We start from the raw sequence: 24635 nt of genomic DNA on the forward strand, positions 1-24635 counted from the left end.
CCAAATAGCTATTATTTTGCCTTAGCCATCATGATATCATTAATATGGTGTATTGAGATTCAAACTCAACGTCTTAGACATAAATCGATAGGATTTGAACCCAACATATTATCATCCCTTTTGATAATATTATTTTTGATGAATACATTTAATACATATATGGTTCTAAACCAATTATTTTTTCTCAAATTCAACAATAATTTAATTATATCATTAATAACAAAAGACAAATAACCTTGAAATTACCTTTAGATTTGTAATCTCACCTTATTTGGTGGAGTCTCATACTGATAGCGTAATATAAAATATAAAGTAGATATAAGAAGAATATAGAGAAGAGAGGACACTTATTTATTTCTCTTGAAGAATTCTTTTGGATGAATTACAATGAAGAAAAATAAAAAAAAATTAATTTCTAATTTTTCTATAAATAAATACACTATATAGAATAAAATAATATATTTACAATATTATTTTTTTTTTTATATTTTATTCCTAAACTATATAATTTATACCTTATGCCAAACCACCAATTTAAGTTAAAAGTATCCCGTTCAGATTGTTTCTTGTTCCTAGTTAATAAGTTTGACCCATGCCCAACAACGCCTGTGGCTGAGTGGTCGAAGTTCCAACAAAAAACAAATACGGATCCAAAATTGCAACCAATTCAGGTCCGCCAATTTCAAACGAGCCACCGCTTCTACTTCCGGCTAATCGGTAGAACGAGCACCAGCACCATCCACCACCGGCTGCCAGCTCGTTTTCTCCGGTGAAATCTATTTGTAGGTTTCACTTTTTCCCTCTGTGTCCCCTGGTGCAAAATCCCTAATCCCTTCTTTTAATTGTTGTCAACATTGCGACAGTTTAACTTTGCTTATACGAGTCTGTTGTTTTCCTTGTTTCTCTTTTAATAACTTGGTGTTCCAGTCAGCTTGCACCCACCGTGGAATTGCCGACTAATTCTACAGAATACTGGCCATCTTCCACCAACAAAAGGTATCAGTAACTCGTAGGAAGAAATCACCTAGTATTTTTGTTGATTTGAACCTGAAACCTCGTGATTCTCACCCAATTCATTGACTACTAAGCCACATCCTTGAGGGCCATATATCCATGTTTTCCTATGAATTGTCAGTGATTGGGGAATTCCAGTGTTTTTTGTATTGAGCTTATCTATGAAGTCTAAAGTATTGAATTTTAATGGTTGTTTGGAGTTATCTAATGACACGAGGGAAAAAAAGAAAGACAATAGGCAATGAACTACTAGAATGACCCTAGGCGTTCAACCGCAATCAAGGAAATACACACTAAGTGAATTCTTTGCATCTGCTAAGCTTTGGTGAACTGAGTTAGTGGGTAGATGTACTTGTAAGAGGTACCATGTAACACAGAAGGTGCGTGCAAGCTGGTATAGGAACCACCATGTTAATAAAGAAAATATTAAAGATAGGATTAGGTTTTATGTGAGAAAGCAATTAATTATTATTTATTCTTTTGATAATTTGTGTTATTTTATTTGAACCTGACAAATGCTGCAATGGCTGTTTCGGCTGCAAACTAAATATAGCTTTCTGATTGCATAGCCTATCTCTATGTAATTCATTTGTGAGATGTGAAAATCACAGCTTTGTTATGTGAATTCAGACACTCTTCCTTAAAATCAGGGACTAATTGAGAAGCAGGGGGTATATTAGATAATAGGGAAAAGGGTCAAAAATATTCCTTAACTTTCAAAAATTGGCTAACTTTATCCTCGATTAAACTTTATTGCTATATATTACACTCGTTGTTAACAAAGTTGTCATCCATACCCCTAAAAGGGGGCAGCCCGGTGCACTAAAGCTACCGCTATGCGCGGTATCCGGGGAAGTGCCCCACCACAAGGGTGTATCGTACGCAGCCTTACCTTGCATTTCTGCCAGAGGCTGTTTCCAAGGCTCGAACCCGGTCATGTGCCAGCAACTTTACCAGTCATCCATACCCATTTATGATTTCTTTGAACTGCGATCATTAAGGTCTAACTGCGATCCACACTGAACTTTCTCGACTGGCTTTTGCTTTAATTTTTCAAGAGTGATCTTTCCCTTATTTTTCAGTTCAAGTGAAGGAGAAAAACTTTGAGGCAACACTTCTCTGGTGAAAAGAGCTTGGAAATCTATCCGGCCCTGTGGAAAAGGTGAGAAGCAGAAATCATTAAAGCAAGAAAAGGTCACTTAAGGACTTACTAGAAACAATGCTTTCGTTACTTCTTCAGAGACTTCTTTCCAAGATTCAGTTGGATTTTACTGCTTATCAGGCTCTTCCTTCTTTGTTCTGTTTCTTATTTTAAGCACACACCCCACAAAATCAGGTTTTCAGTTACAAGGGTCGGATCGGGTCGGGTTAGCCTAAAATTGGTGTTTTTTTTCAAAATTGGGTCATTTTAATTGATTTGGGGTTTTTCCATTCATTTAGGGGTATAGATGACAACTTTGTTAACAGCGAGGGTATATATGGCCATAAAGTTTGAAGGAGGGTAAAGCTAGCCAAATTTTGTAAGTTAAGGGGTATATTTGACTCTTTTCCTAGATAATACAGGGGTTTTCAGACCTACCAAAGGTGCTCTGGTTTTCCTTCTAGCAGGAACAGATTTACCAAGGACAAAATATTCTGCCTTCATGCATGTTTTGAAGGGTGAACTAGGCGAACTTGTGGATCAATTTGTTTAAAGTTTTTCAAGATCAAATTCAGCAATTATTTGTGCTAGAATGAATATATTAGATTTGCTGTTGATTGAGTTATGTTGGATCAATAATTCCATTGGGTTATGTTTGTGAGGAGGTAGTTTTCTCAGCTTCAAGGAAATGGAATTGCTCACTGTTGAGAAATTGGTCTAGTGTAAGGTGGAGGTGGGGGTTGTTGCCAGACTCTTCTTTCATGAAAGGTTAGTTGGGATTAAACAAGTGGTAGGAAGAAGGGCATATCTGCATAAGTGTAGGAAGAATATTTGCGGAGATTTGGAGTGGTGCCGAGGGGCGAAGATATTGGGAAGATAAGAACTAAGAATCTTGACTGGTTAGCAGATACTATTGCGCGGACATATGTATGATCTACATAATTTTCTTTTCTTTCTGGTAGTTCTATGATCACTATATGAGAGAATCACTCTTTTTTGGGCCAAGTTACTGTATGAGAGTGAGAGACTCACTTATTCATATTTTACACTAGAGACAAAAATGTTGCAGATCTCTCTCTTTTGTGCATCAGTTTTGATTGTTAAGTAGACAATGATTCCTGCTTTTTTAGTAATTAGTACTGTTAATGTATATTATGTGCGACCTATTCTTCCTCTAGTTGAACACTACTTTTCAACCACTCTTGTATTTTTTCCTAATCCATTTGTATGTGAGTTTCAACAGTATATTGCTTTGCTTCCCCTTCCTTTCTAAAATCAAAGAACAAGTTTTTATCATGCTATAGCCACAAGTAAATCCCATTCGCTTGATGAAGAAGCTGCACACGAGTTGCCATTCAAGCTCCATTCACATTTTGCGTCTGGTAGTTCCAGTAGGTTTCTATTGGTTCTTTGCTTCTCAAAAAGGTTCCTAACATGTAAATCTCATTCTCTTTATGTGTTTTCTTCTTAAAATGGGTATTTGGTTGCATTTTGTAACAAGACTATTTATTTCCATACAACTGCTGAAACTTCATGGTTATGTTTTTTCAAGTGATATGAGAATGATTGTTATGGATATCCCCACCCCCACTCCCCCCCTCCCCAACCCCAAAATAATCTGATGGAGAAATATGAATCATTGTTTACCATTATCTTTCTTTCCCTTCCCTTGATGCCTATTATGTTAAGTGCTTTATGATTCTTTTCTCACACAGTTTTAATTTCTGAATTTAGTGAAGTTGAGAGAACTATGAATATACATTTGAATACTGTGTGACAAGGATGCCAGGCATACCTTTAGTGGCTCGTGAAACCACGTAAGATATTTCCTGTGCCCGCATTTGAGGTGTTATATTTGTATTTTTCAATAATTACATTTAAGATACTCAAATGCATTTACAGAAGCATGGATATTGATTGTTATATTATAATTTGTGTAACAGGAATTACACTTGCTACTGCAGTTACTCTACAGGTACGGCTTCAATGTGCAGGCAAGGTTCTGCTACACATTTGTCTGCAGAGGAGGAGATTGCTGCTGAAGAAAGCCTTTCAAGTTATTGCAAACCTGTTGAGCTTTACAACATTCTCCAACGCCGTGCTGTTAGAAATGTAATGAACTTACGTGAGGAGACCACTTTTTGCCTATTTTAGTATCAAGGCTAACGATTTTGGTGTCAATTTCCTAGTTGATGTTAATGGTCTTACAAATATTGTTGATTTTATTGGTTTTGTATTTCTGCATCAAACAGTCGTTTCAAATGTCAATTGAAGTTTTTGCAGTAAAATACTCAATAGTATTATCGTTCTTCTCAGCCATAAATAATAACAAACCCAGTGTATTCCCACATAGTGGGGGTTCCAAGTGTAGCCATGATGTTCTAAATAATTCATCTTATGTCAGTTCCAAGTATTTTCTAAAAATCATACTCAAGATTATTATCTTTCTCTCACCCATGCTTTCGAGCTGGCGTTTTTAAGTCTGGACTTCGATTTTTGCTTGTTACCAATTGTTATGAGTTTTAGTTTGATTGTTCTCATCACTTTTATGACATGCTAATTATACATTCATCATCCGTAATTTGTATAAGATGTTTCTAAAGAGTGTAAAATATCATGCAGCCTTCCTTCCTTCAAAGAAGTTTACAGTACAAAATTCAAGCAAAGCGCAAAAAGAGGTATATTTTGATTGTGATTGCTTTCACTCTCAATTTTTCCGTCATGCAAGGTTATGTCTCATATACTCTATACTAGATGCTCTGAGGTACTTAAATTGTCATGTGATGTTGTCTATGTTGCTTTGAAGTGAAATCTAAATTTATGTTCATTACTTTGTTCTATTGGGAATTGTTTGTTTGAATATGTCTTAATTATAGTTGCTGTTTAGTTTGATGAGAGTGAGTCGCTCGGATGGTAATCACCCCTCACTCCAACCCTAAGGTTGTGAGTTCGAGTCACCAAAGGAGCAAAAAGGATGGGAGCTCCTAAGGAGGGGTAAAAAAAATAAAATAAAATTATAGTTGCTGTTTTAGTCTTTTTTTTTTTTTTTTGTATATATAGTTTTATAAATGTCTGTTCAGTCTACTATTGTATTAAATTTAATGAATGTATAGATAATCGAGAAATAATTCAGTGATCTAAATCAAACCAGTTACTAGTGATAAGATATGTCTTCACAGTATGATTCATTGTTTAAACATTTTTCCTTTTAAAATTTGTTAATTAGTACTTACACATTCAAGATTTGTACAGTGGCTTGTATGATATGTCGCTTCACCTTATTTATAGCTGCAAAGTAACTTCTTAAAACAAAGATTTAGTTACTGCTGGCAAGTTCGTCTAAATTGAAGGCAAACTACTGGTTGAAATAGCTGATGAAATTCACAATTTACATATATTATAAAATGTAGCAAAAATATATGAAAATTTGTACTATAATAAGCAAATTTCAACTAAAATAACTAATTCAGCATCCAATATAAAATAGCTTTACTTATAAAAGGCTCCATCTCCTTAGATGTGGTATTCAAGTACCTCGCCGCAACTTAAAACTTGGTGTTTAAGTGGAGATAGGTAGATGGCTTGACCCAATAGCCATCGAGTTTCAAACCTTGAGCCAAACAGTTTTAAAAAATATCTTTTTGAATAAGTAACTTGTCCAAAAAAATTCATACTCCTGAAAGGTGAAATTCAAGAGCCAAACTATTTCTTGGTGGGATCAATCTGTGCAGTCGTTTGAAGTCCACACCTCGCTGAAACGCATGACTTTGCCATGAAGAGATCTCTCGCTTCTATCGCTTCGCTAAGCAAAAAAGGATGGCAGCGTATGTATATTAGCAATTAGATTGTTTTGGAGGTGATTTATTACTCTGGCCATTTTTTTTAGGATTCAATTGGCAATTTCTGTGCTAGCAGCTGTGAACGATGAATCACAGGTCCAGAATTTATTTCCTTTGTGTGTAATTTTGGCAAAGCCAGTATCAAGTGCTGCAGCTGTTGAGGCAGTAAGTTCTTATCTTGTGCAAATACATCCAGTGACTTCTAATCTTGTATGCTGTTGGGTACTTTGCTAATGCCATTTGGTTATAGTATTCTGCTGTCTATCAATTTAAGCGGGCATGCATATCAACCTCATTCAGTGGAGTTGATGGGATAAATCGAGCTCAAGCAAAATTCTTTCTCCCTGAAATTAATAAACTCTCTGCTGAAATAAGGGCTGGCTCTCTTGTCATCCTGTTTGTCAGCTTTGGTAGGCATAGTTTTTCCTCAAAAAGTGTTTCTGGAATTTTATTTGTCGAGATTTGACATGAAGGCCAACCATATACTGTTTCTGCCTTTGCAGCCGAACTTGTGAGAGATCGTGTGGATACATCTTCATTTCCATGTAAGTAGCATTGGAAAGATCCTGAATTTGTGCAGTTACAGGTGTTAAATAAACTTTATCAGGCACTTATGGAGTTATGGTTGCTAGCTTTTTCAAACTCGACAACTTTCCATTTTGTTTTCTCTTTATTTATTCGTATTGATGATTTACAATAAAATTAAGCAATATGTATGTTTAAATAATTCAAGTCTAATCATACAACAACATACCCAATATATTCCCACAAAGTGGGGTCTAGGGATGGCAAGTGTACGCAGTCCGTACCACTACCTCAAAGGTGAGGTAGAGAGGCTGTTTCCGATAGATCCCCGGCTCAAGACAAGAAAAGTTCATAAAAGACTTAATATAGGAACAATAGTTATTGATACAACAAATAATAACAGACACAAACTACCACAAAGTAATACTCCAATCGATCTATCCAAAATAACAAACATTACTAGAACTCCACAAACATAGCACTATGACCGCTAGCACATATGCCAAAACAAAGCACTCCTACCAACTAGAACAAGGAGACACTGCTTTCTACTAACCTTTTGCCCTAATTTGCTTCCTCCACACCTTCCTATCTAGGGTCATGTCCTCGGTAAGCTGTTGTTGTTCACTGTTATGTCTAATCACCTCTCTTCAATATTTCTTCGATCTACCTCTACCTCGCCTAAATTCATTTGTAGCCAACCTCTCACACCTCTACACTGGGCCATTAGTGCACAGCCTCATTACATGTTTGAACCATCTTAATCTCGCTTCCCACATCTTGACATCTACCGAAATCACTTCCACCTTGTCTCGAATAACCTCATTTCTAATTCGTTCTCTCCGAGTAAACCCATATATGCATCATAGCATCCTCATCTTTGCCACTTTCATCTCCTGGATGTGAGAGTTTTTGATTGACCAACACTCTACATCGTACAACATAGCAGGTCTAACTACCACTCTCTAAAACTTGCCTTTAAGTTTAGGAGGCACTTTCTTATCACACAAGACTCTGAATGCGAGCCCTCCACTTCATCCACCATGTATCAATACGATAAGTGATATCTTTGTCAATCTCTGTATTTTCCCAGATCGTAGACCCAAGATACCTGAACTATCCTTTTTATGGATAGCCTGAGAGTATCAACTTTACTACCACATTAGCCTCATGCATTACCCCACTCAACTTGCACTCCAAATATTTCGTCTTGCTCCTGCTTAACCTAAAACCTTTAAACTCCAGAGGTTGTCTTCAAACTTCCAACTTAGCATTAACCCCTCCTCGAGTCTCGTCAATCAAAACTATATCTTCAACAAAAAGCATACACCATGACACCTCACCTTGAATTTGTCGCGTCAAAACATCCATCACCAAGCATATAAAAACGGACTAAGACTCGAGCCCGGATGCAACCCCATCAAAATAGGTATGTGCTCCGAGTCCCCTCCCACAGTTCGTACACGAGTCTTGGCATTGTCGTACATATCCTTAGTCGACCTAATGTATGTTATCCGTACACCTCTAGCATCTAAGCACCTTCAAAGAGCCTCCATGGGACTTTATCATAGGCCTTTTCTAAGTCAATAAAAACCATATGCAAGTCCCTCTTCCTCTCCATATACTGCTCCACCAATCGCCTCACGAGATGGATGACTTCGGTAGTTGAGCGTCCTAGCATGAATCCGAACTGATTCTCAGAAATATTCATGATCCTCCTTAACCTTAACTCAACTACCCTTTACCAAACCTTCATAGTGTGACTTAACAACTTGTTATCCCTATGATTTTGCAATTCTTAATGTCACTTTTGTTCTTGTACAATGGCGTCATCGTACTCCATCTCCATGCTCCCGACATCTTCCCCGTCCTAAAAATGACGTTAAACAACTCTGTCAGCCACTCCATACATGCCCTACCTGTGCACTTCCAGAAATCCATAGGAATTTCATCAGGCTCAGTCGCTCGTACCCCTATTCATTCGACAATAACACCCTTGGCCTCCTTAACCTTAGTACGCCCACAATACCATAGTTGCTTAGCCTCTCTGAGTGCTCCAAATCTCCCAATACAAGTCTAAAGTCCCTCTCATTGTTCAAAAGTCTATGGAAGTAAGACTACTGTCTCCTCCTAACGAGACCCTCCTTGGCCAAAACGTTGCGGTTGTTGTCCTTTATGCACTTCATTTGATCAAGGTCCCAAGCCTTTTTCTCGCTGGCCTTGACAATCCTGTATAACTTCTTATCTCCACCTTTACCTTCTAACGCTGCGCACACACTTCCGAAAGCTGCAGTCATAGTCGTCGTAGCCGCCAATCTTGCCTCTTTCCTAGTTGTCTTATACTCCTGATTCTTTTGCTTCTCCTTTTCATCCTTACTCTTTACCCTCTTTGCATAAGTCTCTTTCTTAGCCTTAACCTTCCCTTTTACCTCTCCATTCCACCATCAGTCTCGTGGATGCTTGCTAGAGCGGCCTCTCGACACACCCTAACACCTATCTAGCCGTCTCCTTGATGCAACTAGCAGTCATATCCCATATACTACCCGCATCCCCTTTACTTTTCCAAGCCCTCTTAGCTACCAACTTCTCCCCTATCTCGAGAACACTACCATCGTTAAGCTAACCAATTTAATCCTCGGTCGGTCATCCACATTCCTCCTCTTTCTCTCCTCCTTGATCTCTAAGTTCATCACCAAAGCCTTTGTTGGATTGAAAAATTCTCACTAGGTATAATTTTACAGTCCTTACAAAGACCCCATCACCCTTTCTAAAGCCACTGAACTACGGAAGGTAATCAAGTTATCCTCCTTCTTCTGGAAGCTCAAATTAGCTACCATTAACCCAAAAGCCCAGGAAAAACCCAAAAGTGAGGCACCTCCATCATCCTCTGCTGAAACCAAAGCCTCCATGCACATCGTCATAACCCCGCGGAGATGAACCTATGTGCCCGTTGAAATCCCCTCCTATGAAAAGCTTCTCGGTGTTATGTACACCTTTTACCATCTCATTCAAAACCTCCTAAAGGCTCTTCTCTTCTTTGTCCAAGCCGACATGCGGTGCATTTTAATTCTAACCTTCTATAATAAATATTAACATCTTTTCAAAAAAGTCTAATCATTTATAATGTTCCACATCTCGAAACATGTTTCAAGCTTGAAATTAAAGGGTAGACAATATTGTGAGAAATATTGGAGAAGAATATTATTGAATTGTTTTAACTACATTATTACACTGAGATCCTTTTTATGGACGCTTTATTCCAATACTTTTTCAAGTAGGACACTACATTACAATCCTTTTCAATTAGGATTCTTTGTACTATTCATTCTACTCATATTTTAACACTTTCCCTCAAGCTGGTGCATACAAGTCATACGTACCAAGCTTGTTGCAGATGTAATTAATACGAGGACTAGTGAGGACTTGGTGAAAATTTGTACAAGAAAACTGGTAAGGACAACTCGGGATGTTGGGCGATCACAGTTGAAAAGGAACAAACTGAAAAAGTGGTCGAAAAAGTAGCAAACATCGCCTAGAAGTCGATTTGTCACTGGAGAATTGTCTGGAACTGGTATAAAATATATGGGTCACTTTGAAATGAAGAGATGAATAGACCTTGAACAAGAAAGTCACCGAAAAACTGGCCAACATGCTCGCGCACTGGATTATTATATTTATCGGTTGAAAAGTGGTCAAGATTTGAGAAAAATTATATGGGTAGGGTTGGAATGATGCCTAGTGGAAAAGAGAAATGATGTGGGTAGAATCGGAATGATGGCACGACCCTACAGAATAACAGAAATTATATGTGTAAAGTCAGATGGCATGACCCTACACAAATTAGATCTAAAGAGTCATCGGAAAGACGCACAAAACTATGCAAATCAGATCTGAGGAGTCAGCGGAAAGACGGAAAGACGCACGGTGCTTGCAACTCAGATATGAGAAAGTATTCACTCGAAAGACGCACGGTGCGACATAAATTAGATATGACAAAGTAGTCTTCGGAAAGACACACAGTGCTACCTAAATTAGCTATGAGAAGCCACTGAAGGCCCAACTATTGCTAAAATGATCATTGGCTAGACGGGCGGCATATATGGGTAATAGCCTCCCGCCGATAGTGGAATATCTTTGATTCTCTACCACGATCATAGAGGCTCTGATACTATATGAGAAATATTGGAGAATAATATTATTGAATTGTTTTAACTACATTATTACACCGAGACCCTATTTATATACACTACATTCAAATACTTTTCCAAGTAGGACACTTCATTACAATCCTTTTCCAAGTAGGATTCGTTATATTATTCCTTCTACTCATATTCTAACAAATACAATGGCAATGACATAGTATTTGCAGTATGGTAACCAATACATGAGATCTCTATGGTAATTCTTTCTTATTCTTGTCGTAGTTTTATAAAGCATTTCCTTGAGAAGTTCAGAATTTCCCTTCTACTTATCTCTTTATGTCCTTATACAAGTGATTCTCCTTCACAGTCTCCTCCATGAAAACTGTCTCTTTGCTTTTCCTTTCCTCTTTGTCTATCACTATGGACCTGACAAGATATGGACATCTTCTATTTCAAGGCTGTCAGGGAGTATCTTCTAACAAGCAAGGATTGTTTGAAATCAGCCAGATATGTAACACTTAACAACAACACTGAATGCTTTGTATATCTCAATCTAATGGGTGCACAACATGCTGAAAAACGATTGAATTCATAATTCTTACCATCATTATGAATTCATGTTTGTGCCTTGTGGTTCTATGTTTATAATGTACATTACAAAGTTCTTGTCTAAAGAATAATATGCATTACAAAGTTTTAATGTTATATCTGGAGCGTTGTCAATAAATGGATCTAAAAGAAGTTCACAGACTTTCCTTAGTGCTGGGAAGTTGGAATAGGCACTCATTAGCACATGAAAAGAAAAAGCACATAGAGGTTGTTACTATATCAATACGTCGTGTTAGGCAGTCTGTATGCCTTATTGTCTTTTGCTTTGTACTATTTCATTTTCAGTATGTTTGATAACCTACCTTCTCCATATTTAGCTGATTTAAGTTTTTGATCTTTTCTTCAGGTTTCTCATGATCCATCATCTTTATTGTTCTAATCTTGTTTTCAAAACTGTGTTAGTGAATCTTGAAGGGCACTGCTTGTTGGGCAGAATGCCGATGGAATTACTTCATTTATTGTGGGATAAGTACCCCAATTTGACTTTAGGGGAGAGAGCTGAGATTTTATCAACTGTTGACTTGAGCCCTTGTTTCATGAAGGTACGCATTAGCTGATGTTGCTGAATAGAAGTATGTATTGCTAGTTTATTTATTTATCGGAAAAGGCTTAAAAATACCCCTAAACTATCTAAAATAGCTCAAAAATGTCCCTCATTAGATTTTTGGCTCAAAAATACCCCTCCGCTAAATATTTGGCTCAAAAATACCCCCCTCTCAAACGGAATTCGGAAAAGGATAAAAAATACCGCTGAACTATCTGAAATGGCTCAAAAATATCTCTCTGTTAAATATGTGACTCAAAAATACCCCTTCCCTTAATGAAATTCCACCAAGCATGCCACTTAGATTAAAAAAACTACGTGACTCTGTCACATTACCATCCACATGTAAAATGTTAGTATTTTCTAATTATATGACATTCTTTTCTTCTTTATTTTTATTTTTATTTAAAAACGTCAGTGAAACGGACAAAACTTACACGATTTTTTAATTTTTAATCAAAGTAGGCTAACAGTGGTTACATAATATTTTTTTTGAAAAAAATTATTAAATGTAACATCGCTATTATTAAATTCCTTTGATTATCTAAAAAACAAGTTTTTTCATGTTAATAGGTTTAAAAGTGTGAAACCCAACAAAAGAGTCTTATTAAACTGATAAACCCATTAATTATTAGGCTAGTATAAAAGTTAAAATTAAGATTTACTCGTAAAAGTAATAAATTTCAAACTAAACTTCAAATTAGTTACTCAAAAGATGTGTTTGGCTTTGCTAGCTTTTACTAAAAATGTTTATGTTAAAATAATTTAATAAATACCTCCTCTAATCTAAAATTAATGAATCTTTGATTGTGACGCACATCTTCAAAAAGTTAATGAATGACATAATTAAAGAATAATTTATCAATCAATATTAAGTATCAGTTTACTTCTTTTCAAACTTATTCTAAAATAATAAGATTATTCATCAAAACTGAATTTAGAAAAATGAATTCATTTCGAATGATTAAACAAGTGTTAAAAGGAATTCATTTATTTTGAAAAAGAATTTGCATGTAGTAAATTCAACTCAATTATTAGTACATCAACATTTGCTAGCTTAAAAGTTAATAGTCTAGCTCCTCCTCCGAGTCAACATCAAGCTGTCCCTCATCCCAAACGACAATAACAAGATGAAATTTAAAACTTTTAAAACACTAATGAAAAGGTGAAATCTAGAACTTTTAAAACACTAATGAAGTAATTAGCAAAAGATTGGTTTTTTGGTTTTTCCGTTTCACTGCTTTGAAAAAAATAAAAATAAAAATAAAGAAGGAATGTCATATAATTAAAAAACACTAATATTTTACATGTGAATGGTAATGTGGCATAGTCATGTGTTTTTTTTTTTATCTAGGTGGCATGCTTGGTGGAATTTCGTTAAAGGGAGGGGTATTTTTGAGCCAAATATTTAACAGAGGGATATTTTTGAGCCATTTCATATAGTTCAGGGGTTTTTTTGATCCTTTTCCGAATTCTGTTAGAAGAAGGGATATTTTTGAGCCAAATATTTAACGGAGGGGTATTTTTGAGCCAAAAATCTAATGAGGGACATTTTTGAGCTATTTTAGATAGTTTAGGGGTATTTTTGAGCCTTTTCCGTTTATTTATTTATTGCATGATTTGATACTCTGTGGATAATGGGCCTACCCCCTACCGTTCTCTACTAAAAAAATTAGTAGTAATATGTATTGCTAGTTTGATATTGCTTTGTTGATTGCTTTGTGATCCAACATCTCACTGACAATCTGGAAGAGTGATCAAAATGATCACTTCTTTTTGTTATGCTTCAAATGTACATCCTTAATTTAACAGAAGAGCTTGTGGTTTCAGAACTCTTTTTTTCAACAAAACACCAATAGAAAAAGTTTTGTAGTTTTTGCAAAAAAAATTGAAAATAATACTCCAGAGTTGCTTTTCAGATTTGTAAAAACTGAAAAGCTTTTCTGTATTGCCATTTGGTTGAAAACAACAACAACAACAACAACAGCAAATCCAGTGTATTCCCACAAAGTGGGGTCTGGGGAGGGTAAAATGTACGCAGTACATACCGCTACCTCCGAAGAAGTAGAGAGGTTGTTTCCGATAGACCCCGACTCAAGATAAAGAATAGTAAACAAGAGCGTAATGAAACATGAAGCAGAATAAGACATAATACAATAGAAATCAGAGCAATACGAAATAACATAAATAAGCGCAATATGAAATACGACATAAGAAAAGGACAGCTGGAATAGGACACCCACCTAGTAGTAACATACACTCACAGACCAAAGACACCAACCACCCTCAAACCCTCCTGACTAGGGGCTCCTATCTATGGACACAGTCCTAGGATTGATGAAAGATCATTCTGGAAACAAACGCCAGCTCAGTAAATTGAAGTCTTGCCACTGTTGGGGGTGTTGCAACTGCCCTTAGTCATGTTATTATGCCTCCCTTTTCTTTACCAAAAATCGGAGGAAGTAGATTTTGAACTTGTTTTGCTTGAATTAAAAACATGACTAATCTTCTATACCAATGTTGAATCTAGAATCGATATGCCTTCTGCGGAGTATTACTGAATTTTGGATTTGTCTTTTGTTAGTTAAGGCAGATATGTCTTCTTTCCCATGTTGCTCCTATATGCGGATTTGGTAAATCTAGAGGTGAAAACAAGGAATTTTTTATCCTCTTTTTTGTTAATCATAAGTAAAGGGTTTGATAACAAACCTGCCGGACCTTTGCATATTTGGTAGAGTTTGATTCATCTAGACAGATTGTTTCTGTTTAGTGTTTCATGATCCGTTCATAGGGTCCATTGCCAGATGTTGTGCAGAGGCTGGTTCTTCTGGATAAACGATGCTGGAAGGGCATTGATGAAGGATTTTTTTTATTAATTGAGCATGAAGTTGTTCTGGTGTTCATACATGGTCACACACACACATAATGAAACAAGTAATAGTGATACATAGTCAGACATAACGATTAATTAACAGTTAACTTGTTGAAGAAAGGAAAAAACAAAGAAAAACAAGAGGACCATCTTCTCTGACAGCTATTATGTCCTCATCTGCAGACGAGCTGTTTGGACAAAGAGAGACGTATTTCCTTTCAGTATCCCTGCAGTTCTGCGGCTCTGGTAGGTCATTTTGTACTCGGTGCTTATGTCCTTGAGGATTGTGATAAATTTCTCTTAAATTCTTTTGCTTATATAATTGATTTTCTTGAATGCTGTAATGGTTGGATTATGGAAGGCAACAATACAACAGCTTCAAGTCAAAGTTGCTTCAGAAGAAGCTGCTGCAAGAGAAAGAACACGATACGATTCATTCTCCTATGATGACATTCCTACAACTTCATTGCCTCGAATAATGAGGTGAAGCTACCGATTTTCTGCACTGCATCTCTATTTTTTTGCGTGTATTGCCTTTATTGTGTGAAGCTACCGAACACGATGCTTTTCCTTCTAGCTGTTCAAGAAATTATCAGCACTATCGCTGTTGACAGCAATACTTCCATCATTGTGTTAATTCTTCTTCCCAGCACATACTTGCATTCAATTTATTGCTGTGCCGGTGCCACCTGGTAGATTTGCTCTTCTAACTCATGTCAACATTCAGGGGCATACTGCTCTAGAAAAACTTAGCTGAGCTCAGATCCTCATAATTATACTGGTATATATCTAGCTTGTTAGATTAGCTTCCTCCTTTGTTCTTAGGGAGTTTTTGTGCTGTTTGGTAGACCTTGTCAGTCTTACCCATCTTTGCTATATTCACTTGTTTGTAAATGATTTAACATATTCAACCCAATTGGTCAACCTTGTGAGTCTGTCTCGTTTTCCAATGTGAATGTAATGATGCAACTCAAAGTTATAAACCTCCTAATTATCTATTGCTCTTAGCGGTTTTGAAGGATAAGTTAAGATGCTGATTTATGTTTCTCTACCGCATGTCCCCTTTCAAGTTTCATTTTCTATTTAACAAACAACATTTCCTTATTTCTTTTCGTTCCTTTTGTTTTAAGAGAGTTTTGAAAGTGTGGACTTAGCTTGATACTGAAATTAAATAGCTTTGAAATTATTTATGTCCATTGTCAAGTGATATGTAGCTAATCTTTTTACTTATCGCACTTTCTAGGTTGAGGACAGGAAATGTTGTTTTCAACTATATGTATTATAACAGTAAGTTGCAGAGAACCGAAGGTAAACTTTATTCTTCATTTTATGGTAAAGCTGTGGTTTGTTTGACGTCATATTTGGCTACTTTTATTTAATTTTTCATGATATTGCCACCTAATTCTGTGGTTTGCTTTGGGTGGTTGTTCCTTGTGCTTTTGAACTGAGGTCAGACTCTATGTTGGCTAGTTTTGTTTCGTAAAGTGTGTTCTGTTATTTGAATGGATTTAAAATGATTAAAGCAGGGTTCTTTTCCAGTTAAAAAATCAGCTTGATTTTGTTCTTTTCTTGAAAATAAATTCTTGTCACCACCCTAAACTACGTACTCATCTGGTATTTTGTTACTTGAATGTCTCACCACCGTCCGGCGCCGACCCTCCGGGTTCAGGGTCCCCGCTGTGCATACCCCCCCCCCCCCCCTACCTGTCCTGTCCGTACCCCCTCCCCAGCGGGGCACACCAGCCCTCCCCCCACCTCGGCCTTCAGCCAGCCAGCCGCCGCCCGGTCTCCACCCGCCGCTCCGTCTCCAGCAGCCGCAGCTCCAAGCGTAATCCGGTGACTTCTAACCTTCATTATTTTCGTTATTTCATATTCCATTTTATTTCATTATTTCATTATTTCATATTCCATTTTATTTCATTATTTCATTATTTCATATTTCATTTTAGTTAGTATTATGCTAGTAGTAGCCCCTGTACCTTGACTTGCGTGGAATTTATGGACATTGTCTGTTGTCTGTTGTTGCTATTGCTGGGGTCGTTTCTTCCACTGCTTGGGATTGGGTATTGGCTGGGAACCTGTATTTGGGGCGGTGGGTGTTGAGTCCGGTGGTGTTTGCCCCCTAATTGAGTTTAGTTTTGTTTCGGGAGTATTTTTTTGAATTTGTGTGAGCCTTGTATTTCCTTGCTGCTGCTTTGATACTACCACCGTGTATATCTGTATATTTTCCTATACTTTCGTGTAGTTGTGGCTGTGGGCGGTAATGGGTGGATAGGGTCATGTTCGAGGGGGTTGGGGAGTGGGGCCGTGGTGGGGGCGGGGGATGAGGAGAGGGCGGGAGTGGGAGGGGGGCCAAGGTGTGGCGGGGGGGGGGTAGTGGAGGGCGTGACGGTAGGTTGAGGGTTGGGTCTTGGAATATAGGGACCCTTCAGGGTAAGTCCATAGAGCTTGTGAAGATTCTTAGGAAGAGGAGGATCAACATTGCGTGTGTCCAAGAGACCAAGTGGGTAGGGTCCAAGGCTAGGGATGTGGATGGTTACAAGCTGTGGTACTCTGGGAGCGACAGGCGTAGGAATGAAGTTGGCTTCTTAGTAGATGAAGAGATTAGAGGTCAGGTAGTGGAGGTGAAGAGGATCAACGATAGGTTGATGACTATTAAGTTGGTCGTTCGGGGGTTTACCCTGAACGTGTGTAATGCTTATGCGCCGCAAGTGGGATCGGAGGGGGAGGAGAAGATGTGGTTTTGGGAGGCTTTGGAGGAGGTGGTGAGAGGCGTGCCTAGTTTGGAGAAGATTGTTATAGCAGGGGATTTCAACGGGCACATCGGGGCGCTACCGGGAGGCTTTGGTGACGTGCATGGTGGTTTTGGTTTTAGGGAGAGAAATGAAGAGGGGGTGACCCTATTGGAGTTTGCGAGGGCCTTTGGGCTGGTGGTGGTGAACTCGGGCTTCCCGAAGAAGGACGAGCACCTGATCACCTTTCGAAGCGCGGTAGCCAGGACTCAGATTGACTTCTTGTTGCTTAGGAAAGGGGATAGGGCGTTGTGTAAGGACTGTAAAGTCATCCCGAGTGAGAATCTTTCGACCCAGCATAGGCTCTTGGTTATGGATTTGGGTATAAAGAAGAATAGAAAGAGGAGGACTAAGGAGTGTAGACCGAGAATTAAGTGGGGCGGCCTGACGCCAGTGAATGCGTGGGAGATAGGGGAGAGGTTGGCGGGAATGGGGGTGTGGGAGGGTAGGGGGGACGTGGATAGTATGTGGGACAGGGTGGCAAGGTGCATCAGGGAGAATGCAAGTGAGGCGTTGGGTGTTTCTAGGGGCCGGGCCGGGCACCATCGGGGGGATTGGTGGTGGAATGAAGAGGTGGAGAAGAAAGTGGGGACCAAGAAAGGGGCGTATGCTAAGTTGGTGGAAAGTAAGGACGAAGAGGAAAAACGGGTAAACAGGAAAGAGTACAAGCTAGCGAGGAAAGAGGCGAAGTCAGCAGTCACGGCAGCTAAGACGGCCGCTTTTGAGAGCTTGTATGCAGGGTTACAGGAGAAAGGAGGGGAGAAAAAGTTGTTTAGACTCGCTAAGGCTAGGGAGAGGAAGGGTCGTGACCTCGATCAGGTGAGGTGCATTAAGGGGGAGGACGGTAGAGTGTTGGTGGAGGACGACCACATTAAGAAGAGATGGCAGTCGTATTTTCATAGGCTCTTGAATGACGAAGGGGATAGAGCTATTGTGTTAGGGGAACTGGAGCACTCAGAGGAGTGTCGGAATTTTAGCTATTGCAGACGTTTTAAGGTAGAAGAGGTTAGACAGGCTGTCCGCAGGATGTGAAGGGGTAGGGCGACGGGGCCGGATGAGATACCGGTGGAGTTTTGGAAGTTCGTTGGAGAGGCTGGTGTAAGGTGGTTGACTGGACTGTTTAATGAAATCTTCAGGACGGCAAAGATGCCCGAGGCGTGGAGGTGGAGTACCATGGTCCCTCTCTATAAGAATAAGGGGGACATTCAGAGAGTTGCAATAACTATAGGGGGATTAAGTTATTGAGTCACTCTATGAAGATCTGGGAGAGAGTAGTCGAGGTGAGGCTGAGACGGATAGTGTCTATTTCGGAAAACCAGTTCGGATTTATGCCCGGCTGCTCGACGACGGAGGCAATCCACCTGGTGCGGATGTTGGTGGAGCAGTATAGGGAGAGGAAGAAGGATCTACACATGGTGTTTATCGACCTGGAGAAGGCATACGACAAAGTCCCCAGGGAGGTGCTTTGGAGGTGCTTGGAGGTGAGTGGAGTACCGCTGGCATATACCAGAGTAATTAAGGATATGTATGATGGAGCGAAAACCCAGGTGAGGACGGCGGGAGGGGACTCAGAGCATTTCACTGTCCTGACAGGATTGCATCAGGGATCTACTCTTAGTCCCTTTTTGTTTGCGTTGGTGATGGATGTGTTGACGCGGCGCATTCAAGGGGAGGTGCCGTGGTGTATGCTTTTTGCAGACGATGTAGTTCTGATAGATGAGACTCGAGGGGGTGTGAATGACAAATTAGAGGTGTGGAGGCAAACTCTTGAGTCTAAAGGGTTCAGGGTGAGCAGAAGCAAGACAGAGTATGTGGAATGCAAGTTTAATGACGTGAGGCGGGAGAATGAGGTAGTAGTGAAGCTGGAAGCACAGGAGGTATGTAAGAGGGATAAGTTCAAGTATCTTGGGTCCGTGATCCAGAGTAACGGTGAGATTGACGAGGATGTCTTGCACCGTATTGGGGCGGGATGGATGAAGTGGAAACTTGCGTCGGGGGTGCTGTGTGATAAGAAGGTGCCGCCCAAGCTTAAAGGCAAATTCTACAGGGTGGTAGTCCGTCCGGCCTTGTTGTATGGAGCGGAGTGTTGGCCAGTTAAGAACTCCTACATCCAAAAAATGAAGGTGGCAGAAATGCGGATGTTGCGCTGGATGTGTGGACTGACTAGAGGGGATAGAGTTCGGAATGAGACTATCCGGGAGAAGGTTGGTGTGACTTCAGTGGAGTGCAAGATGCGGGAAGCACGATTAAGATGGTTCGGACACGTGAAGAGGAGGGGCATGGATGCCCCGGTCCGTAGGTGTGAGAGGCTAGTGTTGGATGGTTTTAGGCGGGGTAGGGGTAGGCCGAAGAAGTACTGGGGTGAGGTGATTAGGCGGGACATGGAACAGTTACAGCTCACCGAGGACATGACCCTAGATAGAAAGGTCTGGAGGGCGCGAATTTCGGCAGAGGACTAGGGCCAGTTTGGGTCGCTAGTGTAGGGAATTACTTGGTGGGGGTTTTATTCCCGTTATGATTCCGTGTTCCATGTTTTACTACGAATCTGTGTGCTTTTCTCTGCTTTCCTCTGTTTTATATTACTTATGGGTGCCGTATTTATGTTATCTGCTTCTGTGCTTTACTATGTGTTAGTGTGGTATCTCGTGCCTTGAGCCGGGGGTCTATCGGAAACAGCCTTTCTACTTCATCAGAGGTAGAGGTATGAACTGCGTACATCTTACCCCTCAGACCCCACTAGGTGGGAATACACTGGGTTTGTTGTTGTTGTTGTTGTTGAATGTCTCACTTTACTTTGGTGAACCCTCCCTTTGCTGCATATGGATGCTTCATGTTGTTGGCAATGTTATCAAAAGCAAAAAAGCGCAAAAAAGCTCTAAGGTTTGTTGGGGTTTTAAGCGCAAATAAAGCGTGGCTTTTAACCAAAAAAAGGCATAAAAGGAGAAAAAATACGAAAATATATATTTTTAGTCCAAGAATAAAAAAAGCCAAAACTTTTAATGGCTCTTGACTGGGTTGAATTCTCCAAATGGGAGGGTCGAAATAGAGGATACTTGGAGTGAGATAGGGGCTGCCAGGGGGCTCGACTCAAGGACATGGGTTCTGTGTGGTGATTTAAATACCACCAGAAACCCATCAGAGAAAAGAACTGTGTTAGAATCAACAAGGCGATGAATTCTAGAGGACATGAAGCTGATGGATATGGATTTAATAGTGGGCTAAATACACCTCGAAGAAAGGGGACAGACATCATAGCTGCTAGACTTGACAGGTTCCTTATTTCTGAAGATTCAGAGAGTTGTTTCAGATGCAAGGTAAGGCTGCGTACAATACACCATTGTGGTGGGGCCCTTCCCCGAACACCGCACATAGCGGTAGCTTTAGTGCACCGGGCTGCCCTTTTATTTTCAGAGAGTAGTTTCAGATTCATTAAGTAGTCCATCATCCAAAGTATTGTAGCAGACCACACTCCTATCATTTTGTAGTGCGGGGATTGAGAAGCTTCCAAATCATACTTCAAATTTGAAACTGGTGGCTGCTTACACATGGTTTCAAAGTGAAGGTGAAGAGCTGGTGGGATTCCTTCAATTATAGTGGTAGTCCAGATTTTGTCTTAGTGACTAAGATGAAGGCTCTCAAGGCCAAGTTGAAAGATTGGAGCAAGACAATTCATGGAAACCTAAGTATTCAAAAACGAGTGTATTGGCTCAGCTAGCAGAATTGGAAGAAATTCAGGAGCACAGAAGCCTCGAGGAGGAAGAAATAACTTCAAGAATGGCCTTAACGAATAAATTTGAAGAAATTGCAAAGAGAGAAGAAATTGCATGGAGGCAGAGCTCCAGGGCCACTTGGCTAAAAGAGGGGGATAAAACACCAGTTTTTTTTTTCACAAAACAGCTAATGCACACAGAAGGGCATACACAATTGACAAACTCAAAGTGCGTTGTGTGGTGCTGGAGAATTCAGAAGACATTAAGAAGGAAATAGTGACCTTCTATGAGAATCTATATACAGAAACAGAAGAGTGGATACCTGATCTTGATATGGTTGGTTGCCCTAGGTTCAGTGAAGTTGAAAATTCCATGCTGGAGGCTACATTTGATACTCAAGAGATCCTGGATAGCATTAAAGCTTGTGCAGGGGATAAGGCCCCAGGTCTGGATGGTTTCACTATGGATTTATTTAAACATTGTTGGGAAGTTATCAAGGAAGACCTGGTGGCAACAATTCTGAATTTCCATGAAAGAAGTTTCTCTGAGAAGAGCCTGAATGCAACCTTTGTGGCTCTTATTCCAAAGAAAGCAGGGGTTGAGGACTTGAAAGATTTTAGACCGATTAGCCTTATCGGTGGAGCCTACAAGATCATAGTTAAACTTTTAGCTGAAAAACTCAAGAAAGTAATCCATGGTTTAGTGGGCAGACAACAAATCCTTCATCAAAGGAAGGCAAATAATGGATGCTGTAGTGATTGCTAATGAATGTATAGAGGCCAGACAGAGAAGCAAACAAGCCAGGGGTTCTGTGTAAGCTGGATATTCAAAAAGCTTATGATTTTCTGAATTGGAATTTTCTCTTTCAAATATTGGGAAAAAAATGGGATTTGGGAGTAGATGGATCAACTGGATTAAACATTGTATTGGTACTGTGAGTTTATTTTATTTTAATATATGGAGCACCTAGTGGCTTCTTTCCTTCTAACAGAGGTTTGAGATAGGGGGTTCCTTATCCCCCTTTTTATTCATCTTAGCTATGGAGGGGATGAGCAACCTGATTATTACAGCAAAAGAGAAGGGATGGATCAGGGGATTCAAAGCAGGAGAATCAAATAATTTGAATATAGTCTGCGATGATACATTGGTGTTTTGTGAAGCAGAAATTGAACAAATTCTAGACCTCTGAATCATCTTCATCATATTTGAAGATGTATCTTGGCTTCATATTAACTGGGGTAAGAGATTCATTTATCCCATTAATACAGTTGTTGAAATAGACGGCGTGGCCATTAAATTGGGAGGCAGAGTAGATGAGTTCCCATAACTTACCTAGGCATGCCTTTGGGAGCAAAGAGCAAGTCCAAAGGCGGGAGCAAAGAGCAAGTCCAAAGGCGTTTGGAATGGGGTTTTGGAGAAGTGTGAAAAAAGGCTCACTAGCTGGAGGTGCCGGTATTTGTCTCTGGGAGGTAGAGCGATTCTGGTAAACGATGTGCTTGATGCTTTACCATCTTACATGATGTCTGTTTCTCCGTGCGAGCAAGTGTGTCTAAACCTATTGATGTCCTCAGGAGGAACTTCATATGGCAAGGCTGTGAATACAAGAAGAAATTTCACTTAGTCAAATGGGAGGAGCTGATGATGGACAAGAAATCATGAGGTCTGGGGATCAAAAACTTGAGGAAAGAAAACCAAAGCCTCATGATGAAGTGGCTTTGGAAGTTTGCTAATGAAGAAGATACGCTGTGGAAGGATGTTATCACTACTAAGTATGGAATGTGGGACAGGTGGATGACTAATGTAGTTACCACTCCATATAATTGCACTGTATGGAGGGCAATCAAGAACATATGGTCAATACTCAATATCAGGACCAGAGTCATGATGGGCAATGGGCTTAGGCCTCCTTCTGGGGTGACAAGTTGAATGGAGCATCTACTATGAAACAAATGCATCCTGCTTTGTTTAATCTTTGTCAACAACAACATGCAACTGTGGCCACAATGTGGACTGGTCAAGTATGGAATCTTTTCCTCAGAAAACACCTTTATGACTGGGAGGTAGAGAAAGTGGTAGAATTTCAGACTTCATTAGCCAGTTTCACCAACCTATCTGATTATAAGGAATGTTGATATTGGAGAAAGACAATCAAGAGCAGCTCTCAGTAGCTTCAGTATATTAGGATCTGAATATAATAATTCATCAGGAGACTAATTGGCCATGGAGGATGATCTGGAAACCTAAGATACCATACAAAGTCAACTGCTTTTTAGGCTTACTGACTAACGAATCAGTCCTGACTGATGAAAATATTAACAAGAGGGGATATCAGTTGGCATCCAACTGTTCTCTGTGTGGGGAGCAAGCTGTGACAATTAACCATTTTTCTTGCATTGTAAGTGGACAGAACAAATCCAGAGAATGTTTATATGCTTAAAACGAATCAAATGAGTGAAACCTGGGAGTATTAGAGGTGTTCTGGGTAGTTGGAATAGGGATGACAATGCTACTAAGAAGGAGGTGAGATGGAAGATTGTTTCGGCATGTATTTGGTGGACGATATGGAGAGAAGGAACGACAGATGCTTTGAGAATGTGCAGAACAACTTACTGAAGATTAAAATGAACTGTTTAGGCCTTGCTTATTTTTGGTGTAAACATGATGATTTAGCTCAAATAGAGGACATCTTTGATGTATTAGATTACGTATAGGCAATAGTTAATTTGAAAATGCAGTAAGTTGTAATACTTTTTTGAAGCGGAACTAAGTGTTTTCTGTTGTAGTATACCTTGTGGCTGTATAGAGTAAAGTTACCAGGTTCAAGGTGATGTGATTGAGTAATTCTTAACCCATATTTGAAAGGAAAAGCTCTCTGAGACACACTTTCCAAGGTGATCTCTTAGGAGTTCCTTTTGGACGTGATTGAGTTAGTCTTATCCTATTTGAAAGGAAAAACTCTCTCAGGCACACTTTCCAAGGTGATCTCTTAGGAGTTCCTTCTGGACTTCTAATCCTTCCTCCGGTGGTCTTCTACCATCAGTAACCTTGACCAATATTTTTCCTTCTTCTCTTATCCTTTTCTCCAAACCATGGAGAATCGCATCTTTTTCAGAATGGGGGTAAATCTCATGAAGTCATTGCATCCTTCTCAAATTCTGGATTTTGGTTTGATTGGGTTGCTAGCTCTAAACTCTCACCGAGGAGAATGAAAGTGGCAGGGGGTGATGCTATTGCTTTGTAGGAGATTACATGAGGCCTCAAAAAATGGGGGAAAAGTTTTAAATCCTGGAGGTGCAAGGACGTAGTGACCCATATTTAATGCTCACAAAATTCAATAAATATGGTCGGAACCTCTCCATTATTGCAGCTAAAGGGAAGAGCCTTTCAGTAGTCATTATCCCTGAGAACCAATTTAATGAAGGATGGGGCAAACTAGCCGTGTCAAGC

The 24635-nt window shown here is 39.5% G+C and overlaps 1 protein-coding gene across 11 annotated transcripts in view; it reads left to right on the forward strand.

Annotated features, from left to right (window-relative positions):
• Positions 1 to 548: 548 nt before the first annotated feature.
• LOC107863541 (polycomb group protein EMBRYONIC FLOWER 2) overlaps positions 549 to 24635 on the forward strand; it is a 63892-nt gene continuing 39805 nt past the window's right edge. Inside the window, exons 1-13 of one of the 11 annotated variants that reach the window (XM_016709502.2) lie at positions 549 to 814; positions 928 to 996; positions 2097 to 2176; positions 3890 to 3972; positions 4099 to 4267; positions 4778 to 4833; positions 6042 to 6159; positions 6245 to 6404; positions 6498 to 6539; positions 11673 to 11812; positions 14870 to 14932; positions 15048 to 15169; positions 15930 to 15994. In XM_016709502.2, coding sequence (XP_016564988.2) covers positions 3938 to 3972; positions 4099 to 4267; positions 4778 to 4833; positions 6042 to 6159; positions 6245 to 6404; positions 6498 to 6539; positions 11673 to 11812; positions 14870 to 14932; positions 15048 to 15169; positions 15930 to 15994 — 970 coding nt within the window. In that variant the 5' untranslated portion in view covers positions 549 to 814; positions 928 to 996; positions 2097 to 2176; positions 3890 to 3937. Of the gene's footprint in view, positions 815 to 927; positions 997 to 2096; positions 2177 to 3889; positions 3973 to 4098; positions 4268 to 4777; positions 4834 to 5886; positions 5980 to 6041; positions 6160 to 6244; positions 6405 to 6497; positions 6540 to 11672; positions 11813 to 14869; positions 14933 to 15047; positions 15170 to 15929; positions 15995 to 24635 lie in introns of those variants that run through there. The other 10 variants (XM_016709499.2, XM_047408449.1, XM_016709501.2 and 7 more) reach the window with 10 other exon arrangements.

This window comes from Capsicum annuum, chromosome 3 (genome assembly GCF_002878395.1).
Source record: "Capsicum annuum cultivar UCD-10X-F1 chromosome 3, UCD10Xv1.1, whole genome shotgun sequence".
NCBI lineage: Eukaryota > Viridiplantae > Streptophyta > Magnoliopsida > Solanales > Solanaceae > Capsicum > Capsicum annuum.